Below are 19,909 nucleotides of genomic sequence, written 5' to 3'. Positions count from 1 at the left end.
TACACCAACATAATAATTTTACTTTTCCTTTTTAAAGCATAGCTGTACCTTCAGGGATATGATGGTATAGTAGGGTTATTCTCTCAAAGAAGAAAAGGCAGTCAGAAAATCTTTGTCCATGAGATTAGACTGAAATCTTCAGTGATTCAGTGATTACTGAATGCCTCTATGTGCCAGGCATTATGGCAAAAATCAGTGCCAAAGTAATTTATCTTTATCATGTACAATGAGGGGTTTTAGTGGGTTGTAACTTAATATGATCTAATTGTGTGATGAGGCTACTGACAAATCTAATGCAATCTTATGCTTCATTAATAGAATTAGTATTGTGTACAGATCCAGAGAAGTAAGATTCTCCTGTCTTAGTTTGCTAGAGCATGTCTGGAGGGTTAGGTTTAGTTTGGAGCTAACAGATAGATTGGAGTCATTCCAGAAGTGAGGAGCCCTGCAGTTGAAAGGTGTAGTCATATTTGCATATGAGGATTGTTGGAAAATAGGGGTAATATACTGGGAGGAAAGATGTCCTCGTTAGTTCCCTAATGTCTGGCTTCTCTGCTGTGCTGTAACATCCACAATGACAGTGACCGGTCCATCTTATCACTGTGTCCTCAATGCCTAGCACAGTGCCTGGTGTGCATTCAGTAAATGGGTGAGTTGAATAAGTTTGGACAAAGAGATGATGGTTACCTTCAAATATTTGTCATGTAGATGGCTTTTTTTTTTTTTTGAAACGGAGTCTCTTTTGCCCAGGCTAGAATGCAGTGGCATGATCTCAGCTCACTGCATCCTCTACCTCCCAGGCTCAAGCAGTTCTCCTGCCTCAGCCTCCCAGGTAGCTGGGATTACAGGCATGTACCACCACGCCCAGCAAAGTTTTGTATTTTTAGTAGAGACGAGGTTTCACCATGTTGGCCAGGCTGGTCTCGAACTCCTGACCTCAAGTGGTCCACTCGCCTTGGCCTCCCAAAGTGTTGGGATTACAGGCGTGAGCTGCCACCATGCCTGGCCTAGATGGTTTGTTAATTACTTAAATTTTCAGAGGCCAAATGGAAGCACCAGGGATGGAATTTTTTTGGTGGGCAGATTTTAATTTTACATAAGAAGAACTTTGTAAAACTTAGTTATATTTGGCAGCCAAATTAATAAGCTTCTTCATGTATTTGAATTTGGTTATTTTAAATGCTTGGGTGGAGGCTGCATGGGGATTTACTTCTATACCTGCTTTTTTGATAGATTATGGGCCAAGATGATTTCAGCTGTTGACCTTTTTGGCTATGTGTTTCTATTTTTCAATTATTTCATTTGATAGAAAATAATATCAACTAATAAAATATTTTTTCTAACTTAGACAATTCTTGTCATTTTAGACTAAAGCAAGCCAAAGAGCTGGACCGAGAGAGGGCTGCTGCCAATGAGCAGTTAACCAGAGCCATCCTTCGGGAGAGGATATCTAGCGAGGAGGAACGTGCTAAGGCAAAGCACCTGGTGAGTATTAAAAATGTAGGAGAAATTTTCTTGCCTACAACGAAATCTCTGATGTTTGGGAAGAGCTAAGTACTCTGTGCCAGCTTTTAGTGTTGATAATATTATTCATGTTCTCTTTGCTCAGATTTTGATTTTTGCCTGTTGTAAGTAGCTTACAGTTTAGATTTAACCATCAAGGACTTTAAAGGCAGGTAACTGGAAGTATTGAAGACCAACATGCAGACATGTGTACATGTTTCACGCCTGAAGGTTTGTTGTCTGCTTTTTTTTTCTTTTTCTTTCTTTCCTTTTTTTTTGAGACGGAGTCTTGCTCTGTCGCCTAGGCTAGTGTGCAGTGGTGCAATCTCAGCTCACTGCAACCTCCGCCTCTGGGGTTCAAGTGATTCTCCAGCCTCAGCCTCCCGAGTAGCTGAGATTATAGGCGCCTGCCATCGTGCCCAGCTAATTTTTGTATTTTTAGTAGAGATGGGGTTTCACTATCTTGGCCAGGCTGGTCTTGAACTCCTGACCACATGATCCACCCGCCTCGGCTTCCCAAACTGCTGGGATTACAGGTGTGAGCCACCGAGCCCGGCCTGTCTTCTTTTTTTCTCCTTTGCCTTTTTTGGTTTTGTTGTCTTTGAAACCTCAGGGGTCAGCAATCTAGGCTTCTTTCTCTCGCGGCTGGCAACCACCAGATATTAGTCTGGAAGACTCTGGCAAAGGTGAGTAAGGTTTGATCAATCACTCCCTGGGGTTTAGGGAAGAGAAAATGTAGAGCCAGGGCCTTGGGGAACAGTCTTTTCTAAGATAATTTTTTTTTAAAGAAAATATTTTTTAATCTTTTAAAAGATTACATAGACATGTTTTTGTTGTTGTTTGTTGTCTTTAAAAGTATTACTAACGGACAGAAGAAGGTTTAAAAGACACCCATCAATCTGTCTTTCTGTTATAACCATGGTTTACACCAGTGTGTGTTTTCCTTGAGATTATTTTTTTCTAGGCTTTTTAACATATTGAAGCATTTAGATAATGCTATAGATGGTGTTAAGCCCATGAACATTTTCCTGTGCCGCTGAACATTTTTCTGAATGTAGTTTTTAATGGCTGAATAATGTTCTGTCCTTTGTATTCAACATAATTTATTAAGCAATTTCTTATTGTTATTTGATAGATAAAAGTGGAGCTGCTCTGGGTGAAACCTAGAGTGTTGACTGCTTAGCCTCCACTTTGGCCTTCCTAGAAACCCAGATGTTACTCCTTGGAACCTTTAGTCCTCATTGGAGCACAGTTGGGAACTCACTGGACAGGGAAAATGGGACCGTGGAATGGAGAACTTTGAATGCAAGAGTGAGGGGGATTTTCCTAGTTCACTAGGCAATTGGGAAACACTAAAACTTTCTAAGAAGAAGGCCAATTTCTAGTCTCTCCCATTCTTTACCTTAGTCACTTCTCTGAAAGACCAACCCATGACCAGCTGCAAACAGAACATGAAAGGAAGTCCATGCCTAATGAGTCAGTTTCTTCAGTGACAAATCTGGGGTCCAGGTTGCATGGGCAAATAGTGAAGCCGGAATAGAAGTAGTAGACCAAGAAAGAAATGTCAGTGGACTGACTGGCAGCTGCCCTGAGAACAGTACATGTATTGAGTGGAACAAAGGGAATAAGAGAGGTAGAAGCAAAGTCAGTCATTGTGAAAGGGGAATAATTTCAGAATTAAAGACAGTAAGTTTTGAGTAACTCAACTGAAAATTAAATTTGTTGTATGTCTAAGCTGAAGGATTTTTTGAGGAAGCTGAAAAAATGTCAGGTCAGTGGGTTGAAAGGTCATTTCTATGTATATTAAAGTCTCCAAATTTGGAGGCTAAGGATGTAGTGGAGGAGGTTAATAGTGCTCATGTTTGAGGAAGGTACGAGAGCAAAACTCTTAGTTTCCAGCAGGCAGAAGAATACCTTGGTTGGCATTTCTCTTTGCCTCCCAGCTTTTACTCTTTTGAATCTTATCTTTGAAGCACTCTTTCTCTACCTCTTTTTGCCTGAATTTGGACATACTGTCTTATTCTCTTAGTTTATGGAGACCAGCAAGATTCAAAAACTCAAAAAACTCATTAAATATATACACACACTCAGCAAGACATAAAAAGAGATTTCACAAAAAAATGTGAAAGTATCGAAAGATTTGTTACTCAACATAACTAAAATATTAAGCAACATGTTTTGATTGGAATAGCATATCTGCAGTCTGTTCTGTTTTACCTAATGAATCTTGTCTATTGTCTGTCTTTACTGCTTTGTGTAGCTGGTGAAGCATGAGACACTGGCCTCATACATTCTGATTTGTAGATCTCTTTACAGATTCTGGTTGTGTGGTATAGATGACAAATTGTAGTACTCACAACTCCTGTATTTCAGCATCTGTTGTGATATTTGCCAAATAGAGCCCTCAAAGCAATTAGGGAATAAAAGTGGAATTTATGCCATAGGATGACAGCTGATTGAGAGAGTCCCTTCCTTCCCAGAGTGTTGTCAGACATTTGCATGGTCTGCCATGGCCACAGCAACATGGCTGCCAGTGACATTTAGTTATTGGGCAATTCCCAATTTATTTACCAGATTTCTCCCTTTATTGTTGTTATTTGTTATTATGGAAGACATACATATTCATTGGATCAAGATTAGAAAATAAATACAAAGAGATACTAAAATCACTCAATGTACTACAATTCAGAGATAGTTACTGTTAACATTTTGGTTTATTGTGTTTATATTCCTTTTTACTTCCCACTAAGTTGGTATAAAACATTTGATTTTATGTGTATAACTGTATTTCTCCAAACATAGATAATAGTATACACTCTTTTGTATAACTGTTACAATAACCTTCACATTAAAACATTTAGGCCATGTGGTAAAAGTTTTTATACTGATAAATACGTTTTTGTGTGGTCACATTTTAATGGTTGTGCTTCACTGAGTTTTCCACTAATTACTAAATTAATACAAGAATATTATAGAACATTTGGAAAACAAAAAATTACAAAGAAAATCAGTATTATTATAATTCTGTCATCTGTCATTAATGTTTAGAGGTATAAAGTTCTTTCTGCCTTCCCCATATGTATATATTTTATACATGCTTTAGGGTCTCAGATTATGCATCCCACCACCCTCCAAACCAGTACTGTGTGGTGTGGACAGTGACTGCAAGCCTGCTGTTGTATGTTAGTTCCTTGATCCCCAGCTGGAGAGGTGGGCATCTTCAGAACCCATAATTGATGTGAGAGTCGTCCCAGAAAGGTTAGCATTGCTCCTGCTGTGTGTGGAGGGCCCCTGTTGCTGCCATTCTTAATTCTAATATGTGGGACTCTTTGAGTGATGGCCAAGCATTGCTTTGTTCCTCTTTATTTAGAACTCAAATGTTGCATTCTGCAGGAAAGTAAAGATTGTGTTTCACACATGTGAAGTAATTAAAAAGTTGTCTTTCAGGAGAGCGAGGGTGAAAGCATGGGAGCTGATGTGATGTTGGGACTGTGAAATAAAACGATTCCCACCCCTTACCCCACACCCCCCACATCTTTCTGGCTCACTAACAGCTGACATTTAGGTTTCTGTCTCCTTAGACGTGAGTCCAGGCTTTTTCTTCCCACAGTTGTTTTAGCAGCTAGCTTTATTGAAGCTCTTTGAAGGGCAAAGTCATGATGGCCCTGTTGTTGAAGTTTTAAAATAGGATCAGATCAAAACTTTCCCCTTTGGAAGAATTGCTTTAGCTGAGGAAGCTGTTAATCCCACTCTAGATTCTGGAAGAGTATACCAGCCCCTTCCTCTACTCAGCACTGAGTGATGCCAGCATTTTAATCAGTTGACTTTATCCAGAGGCTTTGGAAGAGGCAGTCTACTGATAATGATTTTACCTGCATGAAAATGTTAAAAGCAACTCACATTCAAAATATGCTTCTTAGGAGCAGGAAAGCACCTCTGTAGAGAATGAAGACTGACTAGAAGGACAGGACCAGGGAATTTGTAAAGTTAATGCAACTTGATATGTGTATTGTAAAGATCTTATATATGTGATCTAATATTTGCTGTCATTAGATTCTTTTTTGAAATTGAAGAGTAGTGAGTTGGTTTTTTGGACTTTGCAGTTATATTTTCTTTTTAAAATGCCAGTTAAAATTTTGACTCACTCTTTTTTATGTCTTACTACATTATGCTGGTTTAATGTTAGATTTTTAAAATTTTAATTATTTTTAAAAATTTAAGTAGAGACAGAGTCTTGCTATGGATCTTGAACTCCTGGCTCAAGTGATCCTTCTGCCTTGGTCTCCCAGAGTGTTGGGATTATAGACGTGAGCCACCATGCCCAGCCACATGTTTCTTGTTATCATCACAGAATTATGTAGTATTTTCTTTTCTTTTCTTTTCTTTTTTTTTTTTTAATCCAAATGTTAAAAAGAAGTCTCAGTTTACTTACTTAAGGCAATATTTACTTCAATATTCTTCCATTACTCTGGACAGATGTTTTATTGAGTGCTTACTGTATGAAATGTACTATGTTGGGTACTAATGATCTATGAATAAAAGACAAAATCTTGTCCTTGAGGAATTAAAGGTGGAAGATACATTAAAAATAATGTTTAAAAATGCTAAGTCTGTTATAGAGCCATGCTACTTATAGTCTTGTGAGGATTCTCACTTTTGGGAAAGCCAGGACTTTGTCTTTCTTTTAACTAATTGCTATGTTTGCATTTATTTATTCAACACGTAATTGAGTGCCTAATATATGCCAGTGCTGAGCAAACAGTAAGCAGTCAATAAATATTTGTTGATTGAATAAATGACTAATTGCATCTACTGAAGCCCTGGAAATAGGAGGAGAGGAAATGGGGAAGAATAGAAAAGATTTTCTGGGGAAAGGACCCCTGAGCTGACTCTTGAAGTATGAGTAGGATTTGCTCCCAAGGTTGAGGAGTGGGATGAAACAGCCTCAGGTATTGCAGGCAAAAGCATGGAAACATGAGGATAGGGGGACACTACTAGAAGTTGCTGAGTGGGAATCCTTGTGGCAGTTAGAACATAGTCTGTTCTTTAAGTGCATGTGTGTGTGTGCAGGGGGTTCACGACTTAACCCTTGACTGGCCTGGCCCTAGGTCCTGTTTATAATTGGTACCTGATTGCCACAGAAAGCCGGCTTTGTCAGTCTTGTGGTCTCTATTTTAACGTTAATGCTGGTCAATGGTTGTGTCTAAACTGTAAAAGAGAGGGTGTATAAAGAGACATGTCCAACCTCCTATCCCTTTATGGTTGAGACCTCAGTTTTTAAGTTTCTTTGAGGTCCCCTTGGCCAAGAGGGGGTCCATTTAGTCAGTCATGGGGCTTAGGGTTTGATTTTTAGCTTACACTCTAATGAAGTATGAAGGGAAGAGCAGAGGAGGAAATGGCTGGAAGCCCAGAGACCAGTTAGAAAGCCCTGTGTTAATCCAGGTGAGAACAGGTGGTACCCAAATTAGGGCATGGTAGCAGGGATGCAGAGAAAAGAAGAGGAGTAGGAACTATTTGGGAGGTAGTATTACTAGGATTTTAGGTTTGAAGGGTTGAGAGAAATGTCAAGCCTAACTACAAGCAAGGTTTCTAGTATCAGCAACTTCATATCATTTGAAATACAAAAATTAGCAATCAATGTAAAAAATGTCCTGGGCTAAGCATAGCGTGAAGTCTGACTTCAGTGTAGCATTGAGGAGGGTCCTGGCCTCAGATACTGCATCAGTTGTTTGTTCAGCTCTGGGCAAGAACATTAGTCAGATCATTAGGTATTTTTGTCCCTTTCTGCATTGTCCTTCATCATATATTTATTAAACACCTACTGTGTACTAGGTACTATTTGCCAGGGATGCAAAGATGAATTAGATCTGGTTGCTTTTCTTCAGAGTCTGCAGTTAAGTGTCAGGTTTGTGGGGAAGGTTATTCTTGCCTTGTGTATTTTGTCCCAACTTAAGCTATAATTTTTGAATTTGTAAAACCTTATACTGTTTAGAAAAAAAAAAACAGTAAAAAAAAAAAAGGGTGGGTGAATGCATAAATTTAGTTTTTGCAAATTTAAGTGACTGTTTCTCCAAAATGTCACTTTTCATCCCCAGTTTGCCTTTTGTCTGAAATGCACCAGTGAAGCAATCAAGAAGAAGAATTGATTAATTTTGTGCTGTGTGCCTTTCAGTTCTGTATTTTGTTTGTGCTTCAAACTGTGACAGTTGAAATTTCATGGTAAAAAAGAAAACGGTTTTGAATTTGGGATATAGAGAAAAATGACTAAATTAAAGGAAGCAGATAAGAACACTACTGCTGTCCAAGTGAGGTTCTATCCAACGAGGAAAGGAAACAACTGGGGTTGTAATTTTGAAATGATCGACATGGTTCATACTCAAAAGTTCTGTGTAAGAGAAGAGTAAGAGTGATCACTTGGGGTTTTTAGTATCACTGAAATTAGCCAGGTGAACGAAATTGCAGTGTAGGCAGTGGTTTCCCGGGTTCTTTCATTGGGCATTTAAAGATAATTTTAAAAATAAATCTGTTGTTTTTGGGTGCAATTTAGACTTGGATTATAATCTCTGTTAAAACTCTCTCCAGTTATGTATGTTGTGTACTGGTTTTCTTGCCCTAGACACTAACCTCCAATTATTTGGATATGTGTAGAATATTAGTTTGCTTTGAATTCCAAAAATGAAGTTAATGAATTCGAGCTTTTGCTTTTGACAGCTATTGAAATATGGCATTTCCATGTTGTATTGGGAGGATTTGGGCCATTTAGGTGTTAGACGTTTTCCTCAGTGTTATTGGTGAGAATGGGCTCTGGAATCCATCTGCAAGTCCCGTTCTTTCTGACTCTTCTCTCTTAATAGCTTACCAGGAAATTCAAAGGGAAGTATCCCTCACGACAGGTGGGAGCCTCCTGTGCATTTGGATTTAGTAGTGTATTAGGGCTTCTGGAACAAAGTATCCAGATTCTGTTTTCTCCTTTGTGTTCTTTGTTATCACGTGTGGCCTCTACCTCCTGTATGTTATGGCAGCATTATTATTATCAGCTGGAATGCACACACAACCTTATGAAGAGACTGTGAACCAAATTTTCTGTGGAGTAGCAGGGCAGCTTTAGGTATGTTTGCTACTGCAGTGAAAAAGGAGAAACGTGTTTTGTTTCAGTTTGCCCACCAAGAATGAATAGGACTGCGATTACAGATTTAAAGTTTGCTTGTATCCTGAAAACTTGCCCAGATTAATATATTTCTGAAATGTACATTGTCAGACCCCCTTTCCTCATCTAGGTTGGCAGAAATGCCTAGGTTCTTTTTTTTTTTTTTTTTTTTTTGAGACATGGTCTTACTTGTTGCCCAGGCTGGAGTGCAGTGCATGATCATGGCTCATTGCAGCCTTGACGTCCCAGGCTCAAGCGATCCTCCCACCTCAACCTCCTGAGTAGCTGGGACTGGAGGCACATTCCACCATGTCTGGCTAATTTTGTTTTATTTTATTTGTGTATGTATTTATTTAAGAAACAAGGTTTTGCCACGTTGCCCAGGCTGGTCTCAAACTCCTGTGCTCAGGAGATCCTCCCTCCTTCGCCTCCCAAAGTGCTGGGATTACAGGCGTCAGCCACAGCACCCGACCAGAAATACCTAGGATCTTAACATCACCAAATAGCCTCTGAGAAGCTCAATGTTATGCTGACTAGATATTGAGGGACCTGGAGGTGGAGAGCAGTGGAGTGTTCTGGTCCTGGAGATCTCACTGCCAAGACTCGGGGGGCCTATCCAGTCAACACGGTGTCGCCATTCTCCAAGGAACTGTGTCAGACTGGTGGCCTTTTTGACAGTGATTAGAAAAGAAGACAGCACAGTTGAGTAGAATGCTATTGATGTTCTTGGCAACAATTAGTCATATTTAAGGACAGCTGGGGGAATAACTCTGCTTAGAATGTGTTCTCATACTTTACAAGTGTGATTTTGAAAATTCATCAAGTTACTTGCAAACCAGTTGGTTCAGGGCAGTTGTTGTTGAGTGGTGTCCTATGTGTTAGCTGTAATAACTTATTGACATCCTATCACTTGGGTCATTATGGGTGTCCAGGTGAGATATGGAGAGCACTGCGTAAAAGTCCATAGGCAATTAAGGTGCAAAGGGCTGGTTATAATTCCATCTCTTTATGATGACCTGGGATTCATTGTGAACATATTTACTTCATTGCCTGGTCTGTTGGAATTTTATTGAACTGACATCATAATCTCATTTCCTACTAAATAGGCTAAGAAATACGGCCCTTGGTATTTGCTTTAACCTGCAACAAATTAAAAGTTAAGCATAATCAAGTCTGTCAGTCCTTAACAATCGCAAATACATGTTTTGCACATGATGTTTTGAATGAGAATGTAAGGCAGATGAGCTCCTTATATTCTTACAGCAATCTTTCCAGATTGTCTTCATGGCAAGTCACACAACTGTCAGTTCTGATACAGTTCTCGTGACTTGTTTTCAACCTATTGTGCATGGACCTGAGGTTTAGTGAATTCAGTATTAAATTGAACAGCAATATTATTTACCATGTGATATACTATGTGATATACCATGTGCAATGAGGCCTGCTTCATTTTTGTTTATTGGATGTTAAATTTTTCACAGTGTTGAATATTCCTGCTCTGTATTCCTTTTCTGTATCCGTGCTTTTATTGCTTTGATATGATTCCTAAATGGCACTGAGTTATGCTTTTTCTGTGTTTCTTGATGTTCTGACCTGTGTCCTGATTTGGGGGTGGGGGCAGGTGGCAACTATCTTCATGTATCTTTTAACTATTCCCTTACCCATAAAGACATTGGACATTTTCTTGCTCACTCTACTCTTTTCTTTACTAACTGTAGTTTAAGGATGACTTCTCTTGAAAATACCAAGAGGCAGAATTACCAAATGAAGTAAGACTTCCGTTCTCTCAAGAGCAGGAATCTGTTTACAAACCTACAGTATTTATTACATACCTCATTTAGCCCATTCATCATTTTAATAGAAAAATAAGTCATTTTAGATGATTCTGAAATAATTCGAGGTAAGCTACATTGCTGCAGGCAGAATATGATTTACGCAGATAGCACCATGCTATTTTGAAAAAAATACAGTGGAATGATCAGCACCAATAATTTATGATTACTTGTGGTAAACTTATCAAATGTCTTCATTGTCATAGAAATTTGTTGATTAGATAAAGCATTTAGAGTTTTCTAGCTAGCTTTTCCCCCTTCTTCCATCTTTTATGACAAATGGTTACAAAGTTCCATACTTACCCTCTGCCTGTTTCAAACACTGACTGTAAATTTAACTCCAGATATGTGTTTAATATTTTCTTGATAAGAAAGAACACTAGTTAGTGTCATGGGCCAGTTTTATTGGAGATGATAAAACCTACTCATATACATTTTCTGCTTAGAAATTAAACTTCATCCATTTACAGTTTCTTTAGCCCAGTGTATGCACATATTTTAAATCCTTTCTTGCCTATCCATAGGTTACATATTTGACTCTCAGGAACACAGGTAACTCATTGCCTGGAACCATAGCTGTGAACCCCAAAGGCATCACAAAGTGATTCTAGTTAGTGTCTTGAAGCTTATTAGCTTTGCTGATAAACAGCATCACAGTAAAAGCAATATTTGTTTTTAGATTTAGTTTTTTTTTTTTTCATTTAACTAAGAGCCTTCAACTCTACTGTCTTCTTGGGTGTTTGATATGGGTAGGACATCTATCATTCATTCCTATTAGAGATGATAAAGCAAACATTCAAAGAGACTGTGAAACTAAATGTTGCACAGAGATAGAGCCAGGGTTACAACTCTGATCTTCTGTGCCGAGGTGATCTTATTTTGGGCACAATTTAGCAAATTTGGTTTTGTTGTTGTTGTTTGTTTTTAACGTGTAATGGATTTGATATATTACATTAGAAAGGGAAATGGACTTTTAGGCACATGGACAAAGCAGAAATTACTGCAGCTAAAAGTAGAAAAGGCAACTAATCGTCATGCATGTGATGCACACTCACAGGAAGTAAAACACACACACACACACAAAACTCATAGCATTATGAGCCTACTTAGCATAGAGGCAGGCAACCTTAACTACTCGAATAGGCCTTGTGTGTTCTTGCTTAGTGAAATAATGTATGCACAATCATAATACTATCAGGGATTGAGAATAATTTGTTTACCAGCATGGGTAAGAAATATTAGCACTACCATTTCCATCTAAACCATTTTGCATTTAAAAAGTTCTGGCATGTCAAACTGTAAATTTCAGTATTTAGAAACATGCTCTTATGTGAATCCCTGTATTGCAAAAGATACTCGTCAAAGGAAGTGCTATTTGTACACTTTCATCAAGTCATTTTTGAATGTTCTTATTTAAAGAAAGTTTGCCATGGCCTGTCATACTTTGGGAGAAGTGGTTGATATAGACACAAAAGGACCTGGTTTGTAGCAATTATCCATTCCCTTGGCCTCAAAGGAATACTAGTATATAAAGGCAGAAACTTTCTCTTTTTCTTTTGAGACTGAGTCTCACTCTGTTGTGTAGGCTGGAGTGCAGTGGCGTGATCTTGGCTCACTGCAACCTTCCACCTCCCGGGTTCAAGTGACTCTGCTGCCTCAGCCTCCTGAGTAACTGGGATTACTGGTGCACGCCTCCACGCCCGGCTAATTTTTGTATTTTTAGTGGAGACGGGGTTTCACCATGTTGGTCAGGCTCGTCTCGAACTCCTGACCTTGTGATCTGCCCGCCTCGGCCTCCCAAAGTGCTGGGATTACAGCCATGAGTCACTGTGCCCGGCCTACTCTTTTTTATGTCTAACATAAAGTCTTCATTTGTGGGGGAGGTAAGAGATGATTAAATTATTTTTGTCACTTTGGATAATAAAGAAGCATTAATCTGGGAGAATGCTTGTTGAGAGTAGAGTTGGGCTTGCTGCAATAGAGTATTTTTAGGAATAAATGTGATATACATTAGCAGTGTCTACTCATGTAGTGAATTCAATCACTTTTGTATTTTCATTGAATTTTATGAGAAATTTAAAGGAAGATATTCTGCAGTTTGTTTGTAAAGCCAAGCTCTGAATAAAGTTTGAAAAACTATGCCATTGACCATTTTGGAGATTTGTTAAGTTTAAACAGACAAAAAAGGAAACAAAAAATAATTGGGGATGTAGTTGTATAATTGTTAATGTATTTTTCAATTATACTTTCCACTTCCAAGAATAATTATCTCAACAGCAGGTTAACTAATGTATTAAAAATTAGTTTATTTTCAAAAAATAAGCTCTTTTCTCATAGCTCTGATAGAATGATAGGAAAGAGCTGGTAACTGATTTTACTTCATGTCTACTATTGCAAAAACTAACAACTGAGTATTAACATTGCTAGATTATGTGTGTGTGTGTGTGTGTGTGTATAATCGTTTGTGTTGCATAGGGTAAAAGTAGAGACACTAAAAAATTACAATTTTTTTTTTTTTTTTTTGAGACGGAGTCTGGCTGTGTCGCCCAGGCTGGAATGCAGTGGTGCAATCTCCGCTCACTGCAAGCTCCACCTCCTGGGTTCACTCCATTCTGCCTCAGCCTGGCGAGTAGCTGGGACTACAGGCACCCACTACCATGCCCTGCTAATTTTTTTGTATTTTTAGTAGAGACGGGGTTTCACCGTGTTAGCCAGGATGGTCTCGATCTCCCGACCTCGTGATCTGCCCGCCTTGGCCTCCCAAAGTGCTGGGATTATAGGTGTGAGTCACCACACCTGGCCAAAAAAAAAAAAAAATTACAATTTTAAAATTCCTTTCTTAAACTTTTTACTTTGAAATATTTTTAGCTTACAGTAAAGTTGTAAGAATAGTACAAAGAGCTTGACTCTGATTCATCTATTTTTAGGCATTTACCGCACTTTATCATTCTATTTCTGCCTACATATATTCTATATATATATATATATTTTTTTTTTTATTTGGGGGAGGGGATCATTTGAGCATGGGTAGAAGACATGCTCATTTACCTCTTAATACTTCTGCCTCTTAAAAATCAGTGTTTCTTACATAATCAAGTAAAGTTGTCAAAATCAATAAATTTAACATTGATGACTATTGTAATATTTAGCCCAGATTTCAATTTTGTCAATTTTCTCAATAATGTTCTTTATAGCAACTGTTCCTCTGGATACAAGATGTATTCTAGGATCATATATTGGCAACTATTATAGTTGTGTCTTAAAATTCCATTTTAAACATGATTTGCAAACAATAGTATTAAGATGAATACTGTTAACTTCAATTTATGAATTACTGCTGTCATTGCTAGAGTTTTAGTAAGAAGAAAGTGGAATGGGCAAAAAAGAGGTGAAGAATTTCATTCAGACCTATAGATTAATATTCTATATTGTGGGTGAGTTGAGGAAAAGTCATTGTTTTGGAAATTTTCTTTTCATGAACTAAAAATGCTTTCACCAGCATCTGTATAGATCCCGTATCTTCAAAATGCAGCAGGCATCCAACTTACATCATTAAAAACTGTTAGAGAATAAACTCTTCCTATTTTTTGACAATTTTTGAACAATAATTTCATCTGAAATAGCCTTCTCTCTGTCCCTCCGCCCTTCCCTTCCAGGTACAACTCCATGTAATTTTAGGCAAATTGCTTCCTTTTCTTTATGCCCTTTGTTTCCGTCTTTTTAAAATGAGGACAAGGTCGTTAATGTAGTTCTCTTTCAAGTCTCTTACCTTGATGAATAAATATCTAAATATAGGAGTTCTTACAGAATGCAAAGTTCTATATACGTATAAATTGAGTTTTTATAAAGTAATTTTGTTTTATGAGTAGGTTACCAATTCCAAGAGTCACATTTATTTTAATTTTCTTTGGTTATTAAAAAAGTCCATTTTAGAAAAAGAAAAAGAGTTAAAGTTGAAAGCCTCTATTTTCTTGGTTAAATTGGAATTTTGTTATTGAATACTTATTCTGATTAGTAAAAGTGGTTTAGTCACAGGCCAGGCATAAATGCTTTTAGACAGTCACTGAATTGAAAGTGTCAACATGAGAGAGGGATCCTATTCTTGGAAATGGGAGCATGGGATCTTTCTGCTAATACGTGTTTGTTGGCTTAGAATGAAAACTCAGAGCTTTGTTAGGAAAATAAACTTAAATTGGCAACATGGTGAGTGTGAACCTGGAGGGCATTATGCTAAGTGAAATAAATGAGATACAGAAAAACAAACACTGTATGTTCTCACTTATATGTGGAATCTAGAAAAGTTGAACTCACAGAAGCAAAGAATAGAAAGGTGGTTGCCAGAGGCAGGGGGCTGGGAGAAGTGGGGAGATTTGGTTAAAGGGTACAAAGTTTCAGTTATAAGATAGATGAATAAGTTCTGTGGATCCAATGTACAGCATTGTAACTATAGTTCTACAGTATTTTTAATAATACTCTATTGTATACTTGAAATTTGCCAAGGGAATGGATCTTAAATGTTCTTAACCGCATGCATGCATCGTGTGCGTGCATACGCACAGGTGTGAGATGATAGATGTGTTAATTAACTTGATTGTGGTAGTCATTTTATATTGTATATGTATATAAAGTCATCATGCTGCATACCTAAAACATATGTAATTTTTACTTGTCAGTTACACCTCAGTAAAACTGGGGAAAAATAAAGAACCAGTGGGAAAAAATAATTAAGTGACCCAAATTTTTGTATCGTAGTGGATGAAACCCCTTTGCTGTCTCTAAGCTTAAACAAAGATTCATCTTTTCGAATGCTTGCTTATTTTCCATTTCTTTCTTCAACTCATTAAAACTTAATATATTTGTGAGACAGGGTCTTTCTCTGTTACCCAGGCTGGAGTACAGTGGTGCAATCATAGCTCACTGTGGCCTCGACCTCCTGGGCTCAAGTGATCCTCCTGCTTCAGCCTCCCAAACAGCTGGGATTACAGGTGTGTACTACCACACCTGGCTAATTTATTTTTTATCTTTTGTAGAGATGGGGTCTCACTATAATGTCTAGGCTGATTTTGAACTCGTGGTGGGCTCAATCGAGCCTCCTTTCTAGGCCTCCCAAAGTGCTGGGATGACAGGTGTGAGATGCTGCACCTGAGCCCCTTTTTCGTTTGTTTTTTGTTTTGGCGATAGAGTCTGTCACACAGGCTGGAGTGCAGTGGCACCATATTTGCTCACTGCTACCTCTACTTCTGGTGTTCAAGCAATTCTTGTGCTGCCTCCTGAGTAGCTGGGACTATGGATGCATGCCACCATACCTGGCGAATGTTTTGTATTTTTAGTAGAGATGGGGTTTCACCATGTTGGCCAGGCTGGTCTTGAACCCCTGACCTCAGTGTTCTGCATGCCTTGGCTTCCCAAAGTGCTAGGATTACAGGCATGAGCCACCATGCCTGGCCCGGTTTGTTAATTTTTAATGTGACCATTGGATCTTCTGTTTTGCTAATTTCTGACGTTGTTTTTCTCCTTTCTAAACACCTCCTTGCTCCATGTTGAATTTTAAGCATACGGACAGTGGCATCATTAGAAAGTTTCCCATCATTCCCTGTCATGCACAGGTGTTAGAAGAATGTATTGGTGCTTCAAACTGATTATTACTTTTTACCTCCTTGATGAACTCAATATATTATTAAGAGAGTGGCTCAGTTTCAACCCTGGAGGCATCAAAAAGAACAAGTTCTAAATAACATCCTCCTTTAGAATGCAGCATATTTTAACTGTGTCTCTCCATCTTGCACATCACCACTTCCAAGCTCCATCTCTAACTGTACATATGCTCTCTGTGTGTATGATAATACTGCTTTCCCCATCCTCTCTTCTCCTCTCTCCTCTCTTTGAATATTTTTTTTTTTTTTTTGTGAGCCTTAGGAACATGTACACTGGTCCCGTAGAGTGACACAACAAAAGCAGGCTCTTGATGTAGTCAGGTTTTGTCCTTGTAAATGACATGGTACAAATGCATGCGTTGGATTAAAATATGTTCACCCTGACAGAAATCTTTTAGTTGAGTGAAAAAGCCTCCGTCAATTCTGATTGCAACAAAGGTTGCTGCTGGGAGTGAGAGGGACTTGCCAAGACTGCAAGTTTTTCAAGCTCTATTCTGGAGATACATTTGTTACTTGGTTCTCAGCTTTGACTTGGTTATAATCTTGTCTTGGCTTGTTCTCTTTCCAGAATACACCAGTTTTCATTTTTCTTTGGCCTTTTCTCAAGATTTATGAAAGGGGGTATTTAGCTTTTTGTCTGGCAAATAGCAAAGGCTGTTTGAGTTCCCTAATCAATAATTGTAAAATAACTAGAAATTGATCTATGCCAGCTGTAAACCCACCCATGCATTTCTTTTTTCTTTTTCTTTTTTAATTTTTTTTTGAGACGGAGTTTTGCTCTGTCACCCAGGCTGGGGTACAGTGGCACGATCTCGGCTCACTGCAACCTCTGTCTCCAGGGTTCAAGTGATTCTCCCGCCTCAACCTCCTGAGTAGCTGGGATTACAGATGCCTGCCACCACGCCTTGCTAATTTTTGTATTTTCATTGGGGACAGAGTTTCACCATGTTGGCCGGCCTGGTCTTGAACTCCTGACCTCAAATGATCTACCCGCCTCAGCCTCCCAAAGTGTTGGGATTACAGGCGTGAGCCACCATGCCCAGCCCCATCCATGCATTTCTATTAATGTCTGCTATCCTTGAGAAACTGTACATAAAACATTTTTGTCCCCACATCACTGAAGATAGGACAGAAGCAAGTGACAGTCAGACAACTGTGTATTAAGGGAATGCTCTTACAGTGCTCACAGTTTGATATATGGCTGTGGGGCTGTTTCTCTAGATTTGTAATACATACTTTGCAGGTGAAAGTTTCTGGAATGTGAGTATAGCCTCATTTGGGAGTTAGAGCTCATTTGGGAGTTAGGTGTAGGCAGAATAACATTGTGATTTGAGGCTACTGCCAGGTTATGCCTTTTCAAAAATAGACTTTTCACTCATTTGGCATGGCCTCCCCTTTCTTCTCTATTTGGCCTGAAATTCTTAATTTCCTTCTCTCTCAAGACAGAATTAAGGGCAAGTGTGCTGGAAGTGTTTAATTTGGCAAGACCACCATTGGTAGACACATATGTTGCCCGGGCAAAGAAAGATGCTGGTTAATACTTGGGTGAGAAGGGTACATGTTTTCTTCCTCTCCCAGTTATGATGATACCTGTCAATTTGTCATATTATTTTGCTACCTTGTCACTGTGGAAATTTCATAAGACCTAAGCTTCTAACTGGCCAGGGCACTGTTGTTTTGGGAGGACTTACCTGTGCTCACAGATTGTAGTAAGACACTTACTCTTAAATAACTTAGAAGTAAGACAGAAATAGTGGTCTTGGGATAAAGCTTGAAATGTACTGAGTGGCTTCAGAGCAAGAATGGCCTGTTGCCGATGGACTATATTAATACATCTAAGGAAAGGATGTGCCAATCTTTATTTTTCAATCTTTAAAACATAGTTTTAAATAAAAACCAAGTAACAAATGTATCTCCAGAGTATTTAATATCATGAGACGTTTACAGTATGATGTTTAATAGAATAAAAATCAGGATACTCTTTAATACCTGTACATCTCCATGGATGGAAACCTTCATAGTAAGATTGTTTTTTCTTTTTCTTTTTTTTCTCATACTTCTATTTTTTTTATTATCACAGCAAGGTGTGAGAATTTTTTTCTTATACTTGAAAAATGCTTTTCTGTGATTGCTGAAGTCTCTGAAATGAATAAGTATTAATTTACAAAATACATTTTCAGCCATTAATTATTATTTAGAAAAGAATACATGTGTAGAAAGAAAGAAGAGATTGTAAAAGACAAGCAATGGTTGTGTTCTTCTCCTCTTCCCTGGTGTAACAACTCTGGCCCTTGTAGGTCTCTGCCCTTTGTGGAGATGTTTATAATAAGCCCTCTTAGCCTCATGCCTGTCATACATTCAGGCCGTAAAGCTTATCAAATAGCCATCCTGTTATGATTTAGCTTTCCAGATACTTGGTCTGCAGAAAGAGTATGTCTTAGCAGGAGGTCCCACATATCTGTTCTTTTGGTCAGATTTTATTTTATTTTAAAGCAATAATTTGGCCCATTGGTTGATTCATAAGTCTGTGTTAATTTCTCAGCCTGTTGACAAACTAGTCTTCCAAATGTGCAACACTAAGTTCACCCAAAGTAATTCTTTACCTTTTGATAGGTGGCCTGAAGTTGTTTCAAGTAATAGCTCCTGTACCATGTGCCAACTGGGCTTTTCATTTTCAAAAGTTTATTGAAGAAAGAAAATTGAGGGCTGGGCACAGTGGCTCATGTCTGTAATCTCAGCACTTTGGGAGGCTGAGGTGGGTGGATCACCTGAGGTCAGGAGCTTGAGACAGCCTGACCAACATGGCGAAACCCCATCTCTACTAAAAATACAAAAGTTAGCCAGGCGTGGTGGTGCAGCCTGTAATCCCAGCTACTCGGGAGGCTGAGGCAGGAGAATCGCTTGAACCCAGGAAGCAGAGGTTGCAGTGAGCTGAGATCGTGGCAGTGCACTGCAGCCTGGGTGACAGAGTGAGACTCTGTCTCAAAAAAAAAAAAAAAAAAAAAAAGAGAAAATTAAGAAGGGTGTGCCCCAGAGGGTGTGTGCCCAGGGATGCCCAGTGAGGTGAGACCCTCATCAGATTGGAGTGGCACAGCCATTTCCCAGTTTGGCCCCACCATTCTATTGCTATTTTAGGGCCCTAGCTCCTACTTTCCCTTTTCTTGGACCCTTTTCTGGGCACCCTTGGAGTAGATGGGGTCAACTCACCTTGCACAATCACTGTACTTCTTTTTAGACCTTGAAGGGATCTTAGGAATCACCCTATCTAATCTCTACCTTTTCTTCATGAAGAAAGAGGTCCAGGGGTTTTGGGAATAAACCGACAGAGTCAGAACCAGCCTCCAGGTCTCCAGGTTCCCTGTCTAGGGTATATTTCAGTCTTTGTGGTGGTTTTCAGAGAGGCTCTCAGGATTGCTGAACAGAGAACAAGAAGGCAGGGATCTTTCTACACATTTGGGCTGGCTTGGGATTAACAGTTACACTGAGGGTGGGGAAGCTTTCTCCCTCTGCTGGGTAAGCCAGACACACAGAGGGCATTTGGGGTAGATCGCTCTTCAGAAGAGGCATGGAGATGTATGTTTGTTTTTATATTCTCTCCTGTTTTCTGCCTAATATGTTGCAGTTTTCTTAGCAGCCCTTTCCACCATTTACTTACCTCCTCAGCCTAAGTGGCTGGGCAAAGATTAATGTCATAACTTCCTAGATAGTGAAACTGGTGTCTTATGCTGTAGTCTCTCTTGAATGATGAGGAAAAGGCCTAGACTATTTATCAC

General features: G+C 38.9%; 1 protein-coding gene across 3 annotated transcripts in view; it reads left to right on the top strand.

The window, feature by feature from the left end:
* Window positions 1-19,909, top strand: part of CHCHD3 (coiled-coil-helix-coiled-coil-helix domain containing 3) — a 304,023-nt gene that overhangs the window by 111,306 nt on the left and 172,808 nt on the right. For all 3 annotated transcript variants that reach the window (XM_002818468.4, XM_054559826.2, XM_054559825.2), the window contains exon 4: window positions 1,368-1,485. In XM_002818468.4, the coding sequence (XP_002818514.1) occupies window positions 1,368-1,485 (118 nt within the window). The remainder of the gene's footprint in view (window positions 1-1,367; window positions 1,486-19,909) is intronic.

The sequence above is a fragment of the Pongo abelii genome, chromosome 6 (genome assembly GCF_028885655.2).
Source record: "Pongo abelii isolate AG06213 chromosome 6, NHGRI_mPonAbe1-v2.0_pri, whole genome shotgun sequence".
NCBI classification, from domain to species: Eukaryota; Metazoa; Chordata; class Mammalia; order Primates; family Hominidae; genus Pongo; species Pongo abelii.
This window is presented reverse-complemented; position numbering and strand designations above follow the sequence as displayed.